Raw genomic sequence first — 17,361 nt, 5'->3', positions numbered from 1 at the left:
CCCTCCCCTGTCCCTTCCCAGCTCCAGCCCTGCTCGCGAGTTTTCGCTGGCTGAAGCGAACACAACCTCCGGCGTCGGCGGGAGCTGCGAGCGAGCACCAAGCAGCGCTGGGGCTACGTCAGTAGGGGCGCGCGGTTTAGACTCCAGCTCTTTAAAAACGGCGTGTAAGCTGAGATGCTCCCATAGAGAGCCGCGCGCCAGGAGTCGTTTGGGCTACGGCAGCGGGCGGCCTTCCAGCGCAGTCACCCACAGCTGGGCTGGCACGCGCGTGATCCGACAGCCCTCGCTCTCAAGTTAGGCTTGTCCCGAAAAGCTTCAGACCCACCGCCTTCGCCCTCTCCCCCCTCCCGCGTCGGCACGCGCTCCGGCTGGTTAGCTAGTTGGAGGGGGGGGAATGTCAAAAACTCCTTCCACTTCTAGAAAAGCAATTTTGCAGCCGTCGCTGATTGCCCCCGCGCTGCTTTGGCACCATGGACACAGCCGCGGTTGCCGCCGTCCCTGCCCGCATGTTGCTTTTCCTCAGCTTGCTCGGATTGCCGTCCGGACTGGGAACGCGCCAAAGAAGCTGCCCGGCCTTCTGTCACTGTGAGCTAGACGGGATGCTTCTGCGGGTGGACTGTGCCAACCTGGGCCTCGCAGGTGTGCCCGCCAACCTCAGCGTCTTCACCTCTTATCTGTAAGTACAGAATAACGGAGTTGGAAGGGACTTTGGAGATCTTCTAGTCCAACCCTCTGCTCAGACAGACTGTCCAGTCTCTTTTTAAAAGTCTCCAGTGATGGAGCACCCACAACTTCTGAAGGCAAGGTGTCCCACTGATTAATTGTTCTCACTGATAGGAAATTTATCCTTGGTTCTAGGTTGCTTTTCTCCTTGATTACTTTCCATCCATTGTTTCTTGTCTTGCCTTCTGGTGCTTTGGAAATAGGTTAACCCCCCTCTTCTTTGTGGCAGCTCCTCAAATATTGGAACATTGCTATCATGTCACCCCTAATTCTTCTTTTCACTAGACTAGACAAACACAGTTCCTAAACACAATTCCTGCAACCAGTTCTTCATGTGTTTTAGCTCCAGCCCCCTCATCATCTTTTTACAAAAGATGATGTAGAAACTTTCCAGAGTTTCTACATCTTTTTTATAATATGGTAACCATATTATAAAATATGGTATGATTGGCTCAGAAGGGAGCAAGGAGGGGGAGAATTATTTTTTGAAGCCAAGAAAAGGGGCAGATGCTTTCCCTCATATAGTGCCTTCGGATGTCCTGGATTACATCCCTCCATCATCCATTAAGGTGGAATGGATATGCTGGTTGTGAAGGATGGAGAAGCAACAGTTGGTGGAATTTGGGATAGAAACTTCATAGTCAACTAAATTTATCACCCAGCAAAACTAATCAGCACAGCACAAGTTATAGCTAGTTCACTAAGCAGCATCCCTCCACTGTCTCATCTGGTGCTTTTTGATCATATCATCCATGGCTTTTTACAGTGAGTGTTAGCAAAAGCAAACAAGGAGGGAGGGGAGTGGGCATAAAATATATCTATTTCTTTGCATCTGGTATAAACTGACTCTAGTTTGTAGGCCATTTCTCACAGACTTGCTTCACTGAGAATATTTTAAAAATATGGAATTTGGGGCCATTTTATAAAAGCAAAGACATTCCATCTTGTGAGAAGAGTTGGAATGAGGAAGCAGTTCTATGGGTATCTTATTTTGTATGCCCATTCTGCAGATGCAAAGATAAGATATGCTGTCAAAAAGTGAGAAATTAAGGAGCTGTGTATATAGTTAATTTCACAAACAGTTAAAACACTGTGCAGCAGAACCATGTATGGAAGTACCAGATATGATCCAAGGGATTTTCTGCTACAGATTGTGTAGTAACGATGTATGGAAAGTATTAAGAATCTGGATTTCTATGATTCCATCAAATCCTTGAACTCTGATCTATAACACTCAGTGGGACAATCTCAGACTAAATAATTAAAGAAGAAATTTACTTAATTTGGGTTATGATTTTTTTTTTATATTCAGAACTGATATTGCTGAAGGATCATGGAGGGAATGGTGTTCTGAAGCCTGGTTAAAATATATATTCTAAATCTATATTAAAATGTCTCTAATTTGCTTGGCAGTGCCAAAATCCACGTCAGTGGCAAGAAAGATCAGAAACAGCTGGTTAAATGAGGGGTTTCATTGTTTTATACAGCAACTGTAATTGAACCTATAATACTTTAATTTTGTGCTGTTGACGCTAATATTAAACTGGCCATATGACAAGATTGCTATTTTGTCTAAGTTTGTTTCTTATGTTTTCAAACACACCATCATGTTAAAAATGTCCACATGAAAAGCATTTTTATGCGAAAACTAACTTGCAACTTATTATGTTATATGATTTAATTGGTTTTGTACTTTTAGTGAGAAACTGCTACCAGCAATATTATCTTAATATATGTAACTAAATAATCCTTCTATATTCATTGTATTGTGCAAACAAATTTGAGAGCTTAATGTCTGGACATTTAGGTGGTAGCATATAATACTTTTTTTAAAAAAAAGAATTGAAATAAGCTTCATTGAAAGAGAATTTCTTGCCTCAGGTCTATGTAATGTATTACTTTCCAAAAAAGATTGGTCATCTGTTTATCAAAAATGGGATAAAAGCCATTTGCAGACTTTACTGAAATGTTAAATTACATATGAAGTCTTCTTTTTATAAATAACCAACATATTTTATTTATAGCAATTTTCTCCAGCTTAGTGTCCTCTGGTGTGAAATTACTTCCAACTTTTATGGAGGGTGCCAGTTTGAGAAAGCCTAATATATAAAGTATGTAAAAAATAACCAGTTTTATAAACATGATTACACCTGCTGGATATTATCTTTACTAGGCCTTCCAAGTTAAGTATTTGAATGACATTATTTAATCTTTAACTAATCTTGAATGATAGAACAGGTGTCTATAAAAGAGAATAAATGCTCCTGAAGTATGAATGGATAAGGGGAAAAAAATCAGGAATGAAGCCTTTTTGGATCTACTATATAGAATCTATTAAGTGTATGAATAAACTCATGATCAAAAAAATATTTTAGGAAAAATGAAGATTGAAGTAACAAGATATAAAATTTACTTATTTGTGAACTACAGAGCATTGTACTAATTAAGTGGGTTTCACATTTTTGCATCAGTTATGAATCCTCTTCACTGAAGTTGTGTCTGCGGTTTTACAGTTTGCAACATTATCTGGGACAAAGTACCCTTAAACTAGTGAAGTTTACTCCTTAGTAAAGATGCAAGAGATTATAGTTATCTTCCCTCTTTGATCTCCTTGTAAAATACAATCATTTAATGGAATTCATTATGAGTAACATGTTTTGAAAGCTCATTAAATCTTTCCCAAGCATATACTAAAAACTCATATATGATTTTGAATATATCTTTTTTTTATTTGCTTGGCAACTGTACTGAAGTGGTTTGCTATTGCCTTTCAAGATGCTTTTCAACTTCCCAGTCTACCCATAATCCTGGTGTTCCTTGATCCAAGTACTAAAGAGGCTTAATCAGTTTAGCTCCTAAAATTAGCTATCTGCTCGTAGTTTATTTATTTGTCATCATCTTTTCCTGTTTTTCCCCCCTTTTTACTTCCTAGCCTTATATGAAGTAAAATTAACAATAAGGAACATCAGATGGATTGTATTTGCTAATACTGTGAAATTCAGCAGGGTAGTTCATCTCTAAAAACAATGGCCTCAAGAGTCACTTTATCTAACTCTGAATAATGAATTCCAATCTTCCCAGATAGAGATGTGAGATATATTCTGTTAGAAACTTCTGTTAGAAGATAGTGTTACATTTTATGATCATTATATAACTCTTTGATTCTTGAGACTTCTTCAAGAGCATGCAGATACATGAAAGCTGATCTTCCAACCACAAGGGGGTGCTGCAACTCTATCTTGAGAATTTTAACCCATTGACTTTTAAGCTAGTCAATGTGATTATATTACAAAAAATATACCTCATAAAATCTGTTGATATATTTTAAAATCATATGAGTAATTAAGAAATTTGCCTTTTCCTTCAACTAAATTTACAAGACATTTTATTTTATTCCCATCAGAGTGGGACTGTTACTAATGATTAAGGCACCAGGCTAGAAACCAGGATGTGAGTTCTAGTCCTGTTTTACCCATGAAAGCCAATTAGGTGACTTTGGGTCAGTCATTCTCAGTCCACGATGTCAGACTTGGGTCGATCAATTTCTGTCGCAAGTAAATGGATCAACGGTCAGTTGATCTGGAAAAATGTTGGCCCTTCACTTGAGAGAAAACACTAGGAAAAAGAAGAAGACTGTTACGATGCTATATAGTGTTGTACATTATGCATACTACTATATTACTACAGTATATTAGATATTATATACCATATTATATATTTTGACTTCTGTCCATTTTCTATCCCAATTTTGACATTCATTTGAAACATTGTTAGGCATAGCAGTGTTTTGGATAGTGAAGTTCCTTCATTCAAAATGGATTTTTTGTGTGTGTGTTTAAAATACTTTTTGTTTTCTTTATCTTTTTGGAGGCATTTATACTCTCTTGAATTAATCATATTTAATATATGATAATAAATGATTATAAATCTACCATAAGCAAAATTTTAAAATTCTAGAAATAGGTGGGGATATGCCACTTTAGTTATTAATCTACTGATGTCTTATATGCAAGTATGTTTAAGAACTCTTCATTTGTTTTTACACTGAGAAAAGTATTTTTCAGTTGTACCAATGTCCTATACCTAAGACAACTTACTTATTAATGTATACCTTGATTTGTCTTAACTGCAGACATTAACATTAACATCAGATCATACTTAGGACTATTGAATCATTCTGTTTATAAAGATTTCTGCATTATGAAAATGAATATATGAAATTGCTGAGACAGTAGAAAATAAAATCATCTTTAAATGATATTTCAGTGTTTATATGTCTGAAACCATAAAAAATAATGTTGGTTCTAAATTGTTACTAGCACAAGTAATGATTTCCCATGATGTCTAAAATAAATCACTGTATCATTTATGGTTAAGTGCTATGTTTCTGTGTTATGAATACAAGATGATATTAATAAGGATTATTTAATTATCTGCCTTTTCTGTCACGATTTCCAACATGGCATATGTGAAGAATTGTGGTTGTCTCATTTATATTACTAAACTGGGATATGTATTCAGAATATATCCAGCATTTAAGTTTGTTAATAGTGGATTATCCAGGTTATTGTCTGATTTCCTGAGAGTTTCTGGGCTACAATCATAGCACACTGACTTCTGATTTATATTAATAGGACTGCAGTTTCTGAAGATTTGTGACATATTATATAGCATGTAAATATATTCAAACTTAAGCAGTTTTTATATGTTCTTGGGTTTGTTTTGTTTGTTATTATGAGATCAAGAGGAAGCAAAAAGTTCATAGACATGAGCTAGAAGATTTGTTTCTGTTATATTTGCAAATACCAGGTAATATAAAAACCATTTTTATTTTTATAGATAAATGTTAAGAAATATGATGGTTTCCCATTCACTTTACACTTAAGAGCACATGTGGGATATTCGCCCATGTTTATACAATGGGATTCAACATGATGTGATTAAACTGGTCACCTTTGTTTATAGTTACTGATATTACTTCCCTTGTTTATACGTAACACTAAGCCATATTTCATTTGGTTTTGACTTAGTAATAGTCCATACCTAGAGGGGGAAAGGGTGGTGTTGTTTTACAACAAATCAGAATTTGTTGTAGCCAAATAAGTCAAGATTATCTCTAAGATTCATCCTGTTTGTTTTTTATTTATTCAGCAAGCCTGAAGAAAAATAAAATCCGGACTTAGCATTATGCATGAGCCCAGTGAATATTTTGTCAGCCCTGATCTGGTTCACATATAACACACTTAGACCCTTACTCACAGATCCTTCCTTATATCTTGAAACAATATTAAGATTTTACCTGCAATGGAGTAGGGAAAGGTGCTTCCAATTAACTAAAAATACTTCATCTTAAGCTACACATAATATAATATTTGCTTAACTAGATTTCTTTGTCAGAAGCATTCCCAGACTTCTTTGTTCTCTGCTCTTGGCAAATTGATTGATTGACTGATTGATTGGTTTATCATATTTCTTAACCCGGTCTACTAGCTCACCTGCCAGGCAGGGTAGACTGGGACTTTGGGACCCGTTCGCTATGGGTAGACCTGAGTCTCTGTGGCTGGTCTATCCGGATAGACCTGAGCCAGTGTCCATTGGTGGAACAATTTCCACCGGGCTGGAAATCGGAGCTGACTGCCGGATTCGCTCAGTGGGTGCAGTCTCTGTGTTTGGGGCCAACTCGCCTTTCGCTAGTGCTCCGTCCCCTCTTCTGGGATTCTCACCAGTGCTCGAAGACTCCGATGCACGGCTGCTGTCGTGCTGCCTCTGGATTTGACTTTCGCAAGAGTCATGAGCCAGTGGCTGGTTCGCTAGCCTCCTGCGCAGTTGGTCGATGTGCCGATGTAGCACGTGACCGTCTTCCAGGACCACTTCACAAGAAAGTGGCCCTGACACCTTACCAACCACAGCTACCACCCACAGTGCCCCTTGACCATAGTTTCATGCCCAAACTGGGTCGCCAACTTGCAAGCTCTGCGGTGGCTTTGGCTGTGCTGATTCCAAGGCAACTCGGTCTGGATGCAGATGATCCAACTTAGTGATTAAATGACAGCCCCATCTTAATTCTGCTGGGCCTGCCCATGGAAGTGCAGGTAGTCGTGTGTTGGCAGAGTAAAAAGTCTGCCAACCTATGCTGCCAGTTGCCGGTTACGATCCTCTTTAAGGATTCTTTGGTCATCCGGACCATGCGTTCCACTTGGCCGTTTGAGGCCAGGTGAAAAGGGGCCGAAGTGGCATGCCTGATCATGTTAGTCCTCAAAAAAGACTGGAATTCCACAGCGGTAAATTGAGCCCCATTGTCTGAGACTAGCATGTGGGGTAACCCGTGCGTGGCAAAGATCCTGCGCAGTTCCTGGATGATCCTAGCAGTAGTCATAGTTGGGACAGGTGTGACCTCTAACCACTTAGAGCAGAGGTAGGCAACCCAAAACACTCAAAGAGCCTCTTGGACCCATTTCCCACCGAAAACAAAACACTGGGAGTCGCAAAACCCTTTTGATATCTAAATGAAGATAACACTGCATATATCCTTTTTTACCTTTATTTTTTACAATATATATATATATGTAGGTCTTTGGTTATTCGGGTATATATATATATGTAGGTCTTTGGTTATTCGGGTTTTCTCCCGCGTAAAATTGGAAGTGTCTTGGCGACGTTTCAACGAAGTCCCATTCGTCATGTTCAGGCTGGTGTTTTCAGCTTCGTGCTGAAAACCCTGCGAGGGGGCAAGTCCGCATGAGAGAGAGAGAAGGGAAGCACAAGTGCCTCTCTGTCTCTCTCTCTGCAAATGGCGGAGGAGGCTCTGGAGCCGCAGGTGATGGCTCAAAGAGCCGCATGCGGCTCCAGAGCCGTGGGTTGCTGACCCGTGACTTAGAGTGACTGTCCACCACAATGAGGAACAGTTGTCCCTGAAAGGGTCCCGCAAAATCAATGTAGATTGTTGACCACAGGGCTTGTGTGGTTTCCCAGCGGTGGACTAGGGCTTGAGGCATTTCTGGCCTGGATTGCTGGCAAATGTAGCAACTGTGTACTTGGGCCTCAATATCTTTATCTAACCCTGGCCACCACAGGTAGCTTCTCACGAGTGCCTTCATCCAGACTATTCCCAGATGTCCCTCATGCAGAGACTCTAACACTCTGGGCCTCAAGGAGTTCGGGACTATGACCCGACTCCCCCACAAAATGCAACCTTTGTGAGCTGATAGCTCATCCTTCCTCCTACTGAAGCTCTGAAAGCTAGGCCCCGGACTAATGTCCGGCCATCCTCTGAGCACCCAGTTCAACACACGACTCAGTGTCTTGTCTGAAGCTGTTTCGGCAGCCACGTTCCCAGCATTAAGGGGAGACTCTGGCAGATCCTGGATAGCCAGGATGTAAGCAGCTGGAGCAGGGTCTGGCTCTGAGTGCGGCAGGGGCAGCCTACTAAGGCCATCCGCGTGGCCCATTTCCCTGCCCGGTTTGTGAATTAGCCTGTAACTATAAGCTGAAAGAAAGGTGGACCACCTCAGCATCCATGGGGAGAGGATGAGGTGTTTGTCCGTCGTGAACAAATCCAGAAGTGGCTTGTGGTCCGTAAAGACCATGAATGGCTGACCATACAAATAGTCATGAAATTTTTTGATACCAGCCACAATGGCCAATGCCTCTTTATTTGGGCATAGTTGCATTCCGCCGAAGACAGAGTCCTTGAATAATAAGCTATGGGAACTTGTCTCCCGTCAGCCGTTAAATGGCTCAACACAGCCCCTATCCCGTACGGGGATGCATCACAAGCAATGCTGATAGGCAGCTGTTCATTAAAATGCATCAGTACCAAGTTTGAAGACAGCAGTGATTTGACTGCCGAGAAACTTTTCTCGTGGACGCTCGTCCACTGCCACTGTGCTTTTTTGTCCAAGAGCCTGTGTAATGGCTCTGCCACTGTGGCATTGTGTGGAAGAAAGGCATGATAGAATTGAGTAGTCCTAAGAATGTCTGAAGCTCCCCCTGTGACTTAGGACTGAGAGCCTGCTGAATTGCTTTAAGCTTGGATTCAGCCGGGTGAATGCCTCCGGCATCTATGCGGAAACTGAGGAATTTGGTTGAAGCTACCCCTATTTTGCATTTTTCCCTCTTCAGTTTCAGCCCCGCTTCGTGGAAACGCTGAAGGACGGCTTTGAGCCGTTCTGCCAATATTTCTACTGACTACCCAGCTATGAGGACATCATCAAAATAAGGACGCACTCCTGGAATGTTTTTGAGCATGCACTCCATCACGCTCTGGAAAAGCCCTGAGGCTACACTTACCCTGAAAGCTCCCCTGTGGGTAACTATAGTCTGAGTTTCCGCCATGGCATCATCCACGGGCAGTTGCTGGTAGACTTGAGCCAAATCCAATTTGGCGAATATGCGACCTCCCTGTAGTGACGCCAAAATGTGGCTGACTACAGGCACCGGATATGCATGTTGTTGCAGCGCTCTATTAATAGTGCATTTATAATCTGCGCATATGCGCACTTCACCGTTGGCCTTAAGTGGCGTAAGTATAGGGGTTTCCCACTGACTGCTATCTACTGGCTGCAACACGCCTTGTTGCACCAGCTTGTCCAGCTCTGCATTGATTTTTGGTTTGAGGGCAAAAGGCACTCTACGAGGCTTGATCCTTATTGGGGTTACGGTAGGATCAAGGTAGAGGGAAATTGGAGGTCCCTTGTACTTTCCTAAGTTAGGGCTGAAAACATCAGCAAATTCTTGGCAAACTGCTGACAGGTCCGCTACTTGCGTTCTGTTTATGCCAGTCACATGGATGCCCAATGTATCAAACCAGTCTAGCCTGATGAGGCTTGTGCGATGTCCCTCAACTACCACAACATCCAGAGAACCCTCAAACTCTTTGAACTGTACTTTGAGCAGAGCTTCTCCTTTAACCGCTATGCGGGAGTTTTGGAAATCTGTTAACAGGAGATTTGATGGCTTGAGTTTAACTTGTTTGCTGCTGCGACTGCAAATGTGGTTAAAAGTTCCTTGGGAAATTATAGATAGGGCTGACCCAGTGTCCAGTTCCATGTGGCATGGAATTCCTTGAAGCTTGACTTTGAGTCTCAGCTTTTCTGTAAGGGGGACGATGGGCACCTGTCCATAAGGCTTTGATGGCTCCCCCGGCAGACCTAGTAGTCCCATCCACATGTATAATTTCCATAGCCATATTATGTAAGCCCCCTGTCCCTGTAGTTCTTGCTGTACTTCCCAATCATACTCAGGGGTACAAGTGGAGACAATTGTCTATTCACAAATTTTAAATCTTGAGAGTTCTGATTTTTATTATACACGAAGGACTAAAAATCACAACATTTCTTATACTATTTTTTTCTTGGCCTGTGATCTCATCTTACTCAGCCAATTTAGTGACTCTAATAGATTTTTCCAAAAGTGAAAGAGAAATGCAAACCTTTTTCACCACCAGACAGCCACATGTTAAAACATATTTTTCAGTTTATGCCTTTCCACTAAAGCAAACTCCCTAGCTTAAGACCACCCAGGAATACTTTAAAAACATATATGATATTAATGTTGGAAAGGTATTTTATCCCCAAAAGCATGAGCTACTAACAAACAACAATAATTATTTATTTTTATGCTACCAAGAGTTTTTAGGTGTAATGGAGATATTGTACTATAAAAAGCATCATTAGTTGTGCAGCCTTATTGCAAATTACATTTTAGTATCTTAGTCTTTGTTTCTATTACCGGTATATCTGAATTACTATAACAACAGCAGCAAAATATTGTTTTGTTTTATTAAGTTTTATTTGTAAATATAATACATTTATCAATATCTCCATCATCACTACTGTGCTATTGCATTGTATATGTATCACAAATTAAAAATGCCAATACAGAGTTAATCCTCATTCATTAATAATAGGGAATTTGCAAACTTAATTTATAACAGAAAAGGAAAAGCAGAAGAATCATGACTCACCCAGAGTAGCTGATGAATTTGATAAGCAAATCTGCAATCTATATTTCCCCCATGGAACATTACAGAATTAGGTGCTTGAATCAGCGGCCCCTGCAGGATCAGGTCTAGCTGCACCATTCTCATACCATTTCCATGGTCTAACTAGCTTTTCATTCACCACTGCAAATGCTCCTGATGAATAAGGGAAGTAGCGTTGAGAAAAAAAATATCACAAATGCAACAATTACATAATCACTGAGCTGTGGTTAGCATAAATAAAGTTAGCCTGATTACACTTTATATTCAGATGCTTCAAAGATCTTTGAGCTTCATATCAGCTTACTTATTAGTTTAATTTTGCATTCTGCCCAAATGTTGTCTATAGTTTCTATTCTTATATTATTAACTATCAGTACTTCTTTAATATCTGTGCTTACTAGATATAGTCATAGGCTTTTTACTTAATGTTTATACCAAAACAGTATAAATACAATCAAATGATGCATTAAGTTTTGTTTTCTGAAACTTCACTGTGAATTCAGTACAAATGTTTCTGATATAAATAAAATTAAACTGTATTGTTTGTTTATAGTCCAGACAACTTAGTAGACTGTCTTGGAAATTCATTTAACTCATTAGATTTAAATCAACAACCAAGGTTTCTCTGGCTAGCAGGATTAATGTATTGGCATGAGTGGGAAAGCCAAGAGTAAACATTTTTTCTTTCAGTGCTAAAGGTTTTTTTCCCTTCTTCTTCTTCTTAATAAAGTTTGATGGTGGATTAAAGAAAATAACTTCATGCTGATATCTTTGAATATGGAATATACAATAATTATATTAAACTTGAAATGTAACAATACTTAAACATGAGCATCAGTCTACATAAGACCTTTTAATATTTTATTGGGAACAAAACTATAATTGTCTATCCGTTGTTCTGAATACCATTATTTTAAATGCCATGTATTTTAATAATTTAAATATGAATATGAATAAAGTAAATATGAATAAGAGGAACATGCAAAATAATTTTGACCAGCATCTTTTAATAAGGCAAATAAGTTAATGTAACCAGTAAAGTAAACCGTTATTACCTTCTAGCCCATTCAGATAGCTTTCAAAATCAATTTTAAAGATGGGAAAACTGCATACAAAGCCAGAATTGAGAACACAGCAACAGACAGTAAGTGCCACCTATGCAAAAAAGCTGAAGAAACAGTAGACCACCTATTAAGCTGTTGCAAGATTGCACAGATTGATTACAAGCAGCGGCATGATAAAGTAGCAACTATGGTGCATTGCAAGATCTGCAAGAAATATATTTTGCCTGCAAGCAAAAATTGGTGGGACTATAAAATAGAGAAAGAAAATGAAGAAGTTAAATTGCTCTGGGACTTTAGAATTCAAACAGAGAGGCACCTGCCATATAACACCCTGGACTTAACAATTGTCGATAAGAAAGACAAAAAAATCTGGATAGTTGATGTGGCAGTGCCTGGAAGCAGCAGAATAGAAGAGAAAGAACTGGAGAAGATACAAAATACAAAGACCTACAAATAGAAATAGAACAAATGTGACAAAGGCAAGTAAGGGTAGTACCAATAGTAATAGACGCCTTGGGTGCAATTCCAAAACAACTGGAGCACCACTTGAGCACAATTGGCATTGACAAATTTGCCATCAGTCAATTGCAAAAGGAACAGCTTCCATCCGGCAATGATATCTGTAACACCATCAAAAACATCCACATCTGCCTATCCCAGGTCCTTGGTAAGGACTTGATAGGTAGACAAAAATGTCAAACCCGGTATGATCATCTGGCTGACTATGCAATGTTCATCATCAACAACATCAATAACAACAACAATAATAAGATATGGATGACTTGAAGAAAAAATGATATACTCAGGATTGACAAATGTCATTTAAATTTCAAAACCATCAATAACCCATTGAATATTTAAAAGGAAACCTTTCCCCAGTGTAGAAAGGGCAGCTCTGAAATATCTCATTTATTGTTCCCTTTCCTTCCTTTTTTTCCCACCCCGACAATTTCATCCATATCCATCAATAGTTTCATTTCATATTTGAAACACTAAAATGATATGATTTGAAAAAGGGAGAGTAAGTTCCCTTTTAAATCCATTTGTGTATAACTGATTATGCCAATCCACTATTGTGTAACAATGAGAACTGAGTGGAATAGTTGCTAAGAAAAGATTGGTATCCTGGTTAACTTTTGAATAATCTTTTTTGATATAGGTTTTTTAATGTAGAAGCTGGAAATGCTAGAATAAATGGACCAATGGACACATATAATAATAATAATAGTAAAGTTGGAAGGGACCTTGAAGATCATCTAGTATAACCCTCTGCTCAGGCAGGAAACCCTATACCATTTCGGACAAATGGCTGTCCAGTCTCTTCTTAAAAACTTCCAGTGTTGGCGCATTCACCGCTTCTGGAGGCAGGTTGTTCCACTGGTTAATTGTTCTCACTGTCAGGAAGTTTCTCCTTAGTTCTAGATTGCTTCTCTCCTTGATTAGTTTCCACCCATTGCTTCTTGTCCTGCCTCCAGGCGCTTTGGAAAATAGTTTGACTCCCTCTTCTTTATGGCAGCCCCTGACTGCCATAAATATTATGCCTGGCTTCTTATTAGCTTTGGGATGCAATTTAGACTGCTGCAAATTTACTTATGATCTCAATAGGAACCAGAAAATTAAGTAATGGTTATGTAGTGCAATTGTTAAGCGAGGCATCATATGACCACATTTGATTTTACATCCTTTTTTGCCAGTCATTAAGTAAATCACTATGAGCATTAAAATAAACATCACATGACCACAACTGCTGGCTCCCCATTGACTTTGCTTGTTAGTCATTAGGAGAGGACTACCTGTAGTTTTAGCGTATGTAGCCCTTTACAACCTACTGCTGGGTTTTCTGCAGGACTAAATCTCAAAAGAGAGTTGGCCCAACAACTTTGATTATGCTGGAAAAAGCACCTAGTTGTCCCTCATTTTGGGGAGGTTGGTGGGGAGGGCAAAGCCTGGAAGCATTGTTTGTCATTTTGGGCAATGTCCTCTGAAATAGTCTCTTGTTGGGGATCTACCTTTCTCCAACATTATCTGCATTCCAGAAATAAATGGTTTTTTTTAAATTTGATTCTATGTTATGCTTATTATTTTGAGTTTCCAAGCATTTTCAATAATTGCAATGAGAAATAATTGGATTAATAAATAGCAAAGGTAAGCTGGGATATGGATGAGATCTTCCTAGGGGGTTTTGAAGAGAGGGACTGGCTTAAAGCAGGACTAGAATTTCCATGCTTCTAGTAGAGCACCTTAACCCCTATACCACAATGGGTCCTTTGCTAAATTACTCCCTTCTTTATTTATCCTGCACACTCGCTATCTTCATCTATTCTATAGCTAAGAAAAGATTGCTACTACCTTCATTGTTAGCCATCAACTGTAAATTATTTTCTAAATCTTAAATATTAATCTAGATTTTTCACTTTTTCTTTCTACTTTTATATTGAATTATTTAAAATCATTTTTTATTTACAGATATAAAATGATTTTATGGTAATATCTTAAATTGTTAGTGTTTGACTTTCAATTTTAATTCTGCCTGTCATTTCTTCCAGTTCTGTTATTCATATAAAATATTTGCTATGTAAATTGGCAACAATATATACATTCTTGTTTCATACACTTTTCTACAGTACTAGATCTAGTTAATTAAGTAGAACTTTTTTATATTGTCCTATTCTCTCCATTCTGCATCATAGATTTAACTCACTGACTACATGTTCCTCTGCCTTTTCAGAAAACTTCATTTATTTCTCTTTATGGATAATCGAGTGTATAACATTTTTCACAAGTTAACATCCTGAAATTGTTTGGGCAATGTTCTTTTATACTTTCACAAAAGCTGTCCTTAAAAGTGGAATTGTTGCACTTTTCAGTTCATAGAATAATGAGCATTTGAAGGGAAAATGAGGACCGTATGATGGTGATCTGCTAAATCTAACTTTTCTTTAAACTTCTTTTCTTCCTTCTTCTCATTTCTATGTTTCTGGTTTGCTAAAATGTTTTTCCTAGTTTTCAGCTGTGCAGCAACAGTAGCTTGCAGCAACAGTATTACTTTTTTATGTCTGGTTATAAACTAGACTTTGAATCTATCAGCTTGTAGTTGAAAACTGCTTGGATTACGCTATAATTACAGGTAGTCCTCTATTTACAACAGTTCATTTAGTGACCATTTAAAGTTACAACAACACTAAAAAGTGATTTATGACCATTTTTCACTTACGACCATTGCAGCATCCTCATGATCATGTGATCGAAATTCAGATGCTTGGTAACTGGCTAATATTTATGATGGTTTCAATGTCCCAGAGTCATGTAATCAGCTTTTGTGACTTTCTGACAAGCAAAATCAATGGGGAAGCCAGATTCACTTAACAACCATGTTACTAACGGAACAACTGCAGTGATTCATTTAACAACTATGACAAGAAAGGTTGTAAAATGGGGCAAAATTCATTTAACTACCATTTAACTACATAAAGTTTGGGCTCAATTGTGGTTGTAAACCACAGGACTACCTGTGCTAACTTTTGTGGAAAATGGAGACAGGTATAAAATTAGTTTCTGGAAGGGCTGAGTAGTGACATAAAGGGTTCTTAAATTGCCTCCAGAAATAATGGCAGCACATACACTTACGACCATATCTTTCCAGACCCTACAACCTGTGGGACTACAACTAAACAATAAATAGTCTTTATTTGAAAAATCAGATACACTGAATGTAAAATTAATTTACATATTTTTCTCAAAACTAAATCATGTCACCATTCATGATTTGTGTCCCGCAGACCATTGATCAAATACAATGTAAGTCTGACACCTGAATTTTCTTTTGTTAAGTTTTCTTGATAATTTATTGCTCCCTATATTAAGTCCTTTGATTTCTTTCTATTCCTGGTCATATTAGGCATACCAATCCAGGAAGTGCCATAGTCAATGTATTGGTTTTGTTAGTTAATATGTAGCCAATGTATTTAGTAGCTGAACAAAGGCAGTTTGTGCTTCTGAAGCCACCTTGGTTTTGAGTGATGAATCTCATATTTTAAGGAAACATGCAGCATTTTTCAGAATAGGTTGCCTATTTCTGAAAACTATATCCCAAGGACTTCCATTTTGTCTAGATTTTTTATGTGTTTATTGCCCTCATTCAACACTATATTTCCTCTATGTACTGATCCAGCAGCCACAGATTGTATTTAATTCTGATGACAATGAGCAATAGAACTCCTATTGGATGCAACATTAGGATAACATTGTTATATACTGACAATATATAACAATGTTATCCTAATGTTGCATCTAACTAAAGTTGCTAGTGCTTTTTTATAGATGATGAAACATGCGGAGGACACAATACAACTATATGAAATTCCAGAATGTAATTTTCAATCTAATAGGATATAATGACTGATAAAATCCAAACTTGCCAAGCCTTGAAGCCCAAATCATTCTCCTTTATCATTTCATTTGGAGACTAACCTTTAGAATTTCATCACCAAAAATAAAGTGTCCTAATAATTTCCTAACTGATTCAATGCTACCACTAGAACAATTACCTCATTTTATATAGAGGCCAGCGTATAGCACAATTCAATATGTGGCTAAAGGAGTGGTGTAAAGGGGAAGGGTTTGGCTATATTAGTCACAATGTCTGTAGCTGGTCCAATGAAAAAATGTACAAAAGAGATGGTTTGCATCCATCAAAGAAAGGGACTGAGTTACTCGGCTATAAATTCACAGATTTTCTGGAGGAATATTTAAACTAAACAGCGGGAACAGTGAGTTAATTGATACAGAACATCCCTGTCCCCGGCAATCTAAAAATTATAGGGCTATCAGTGCATGTAACATAGATCTGTGTGTGGACAAGAATATCAACCTTGCTGTCAAGCAAAATCAAGCTTCTAATAGCGAGTGTCACACAAAGTGCACTAACCAAATAGGTAGTAAGACAATAGGGGAACTCAGGCACCACACAGGTTACCTAGAAAGTAAACACAGGGTCAGTCATAAAGGACTCAAATGTCTATACACCAATGCACAGAGTATGAACAGCAAACAGAGAGCTTGCAAGATTTAACATTGACATTGCGGCCCTGTGTGAAACTCGTCTAGCCAATGAAGGTCAGCTTACAGAAACAGGAGGTGGTTACACATTCTTTTGGTGTGGACATAGCAGTGACCAACGTCGTGAGTCTGGAGTTGGCTTAGCGGTTAAGAACCATCTTGTCCGCCAACTTGCCAGTCTTCCAAAGGGTGTGAATGATCAACTCATGACACTGCATCTCCCACTACTAAGTGGAAAGCAAGCCACACTGATCAGTGCCTATGCACCCACAATGACAAACCCAGATGAAGCAAAGGACAAGTTTTATGAAGATCTTGATGCCCTACTCTCATCTGTGAAGCGCACCGACAGGTTGATTTTACTTGGCGATTTCAACGCGAGAGTGGGGTCCGATCATTCTACCTGGGATGGCGTTATTGGTAAAAACGGAATTGGCACATGTAATAGCAATGGCCTGTTACTATTAAAGATATGTGCTGCTCATGACCTGATCATTACTAATACCATCTTCCGCCTGCCTACTCGCAAAAAGA

The 17,361-nt window shown here is 38.8% G+C and overlaps 1 protein-coding gene across 1 annotated transcript in view; it reads left to right on the top strand.

The window, feature by feature from the left end:
• Positions 1 to 470: 470 nt before the first annotated feature.
• The window catches only part of LGR5 (leucine rich repeat containing G protein-coupled receptor 5), a 75,653-nt gene continuing 58,762 nt past the window's right edge, over positions 471 to 17,361 (top strand). Inside the window, exon 1 of the mRNA XM_015811782.1 lies at positions 471 to 676. Coding sequence (XP_015667268.1) covers positions 471 to 676 — 206 coding nt within the window. The remainder of the gene's footprint in view (positions 677 to 17,361) is intronic.

Source organism: Protobothrops mucrosquamatus, unplaced genomic scaffold (genome assembly GCF_001527695.2).
Source record: "Protobothrops mucrosquamatus isolate PMUCROS unplaced genomic scaffold, P.Mucros_1.0 scaffold49, whole genome shotgun sequence".
NCBI classification, from domain to species: domain Eukaryota; kingdom Metazoa; phylum Chordata; class Lepidosauria; order Squamata; family Viperidae; genus Protobothrops; species Protobothrops mucrosquamatus.
Note: the sequence above shows the minus strand (reverse complement) of the source record. Positions and strands in the feature narration are given on the sequence as shown.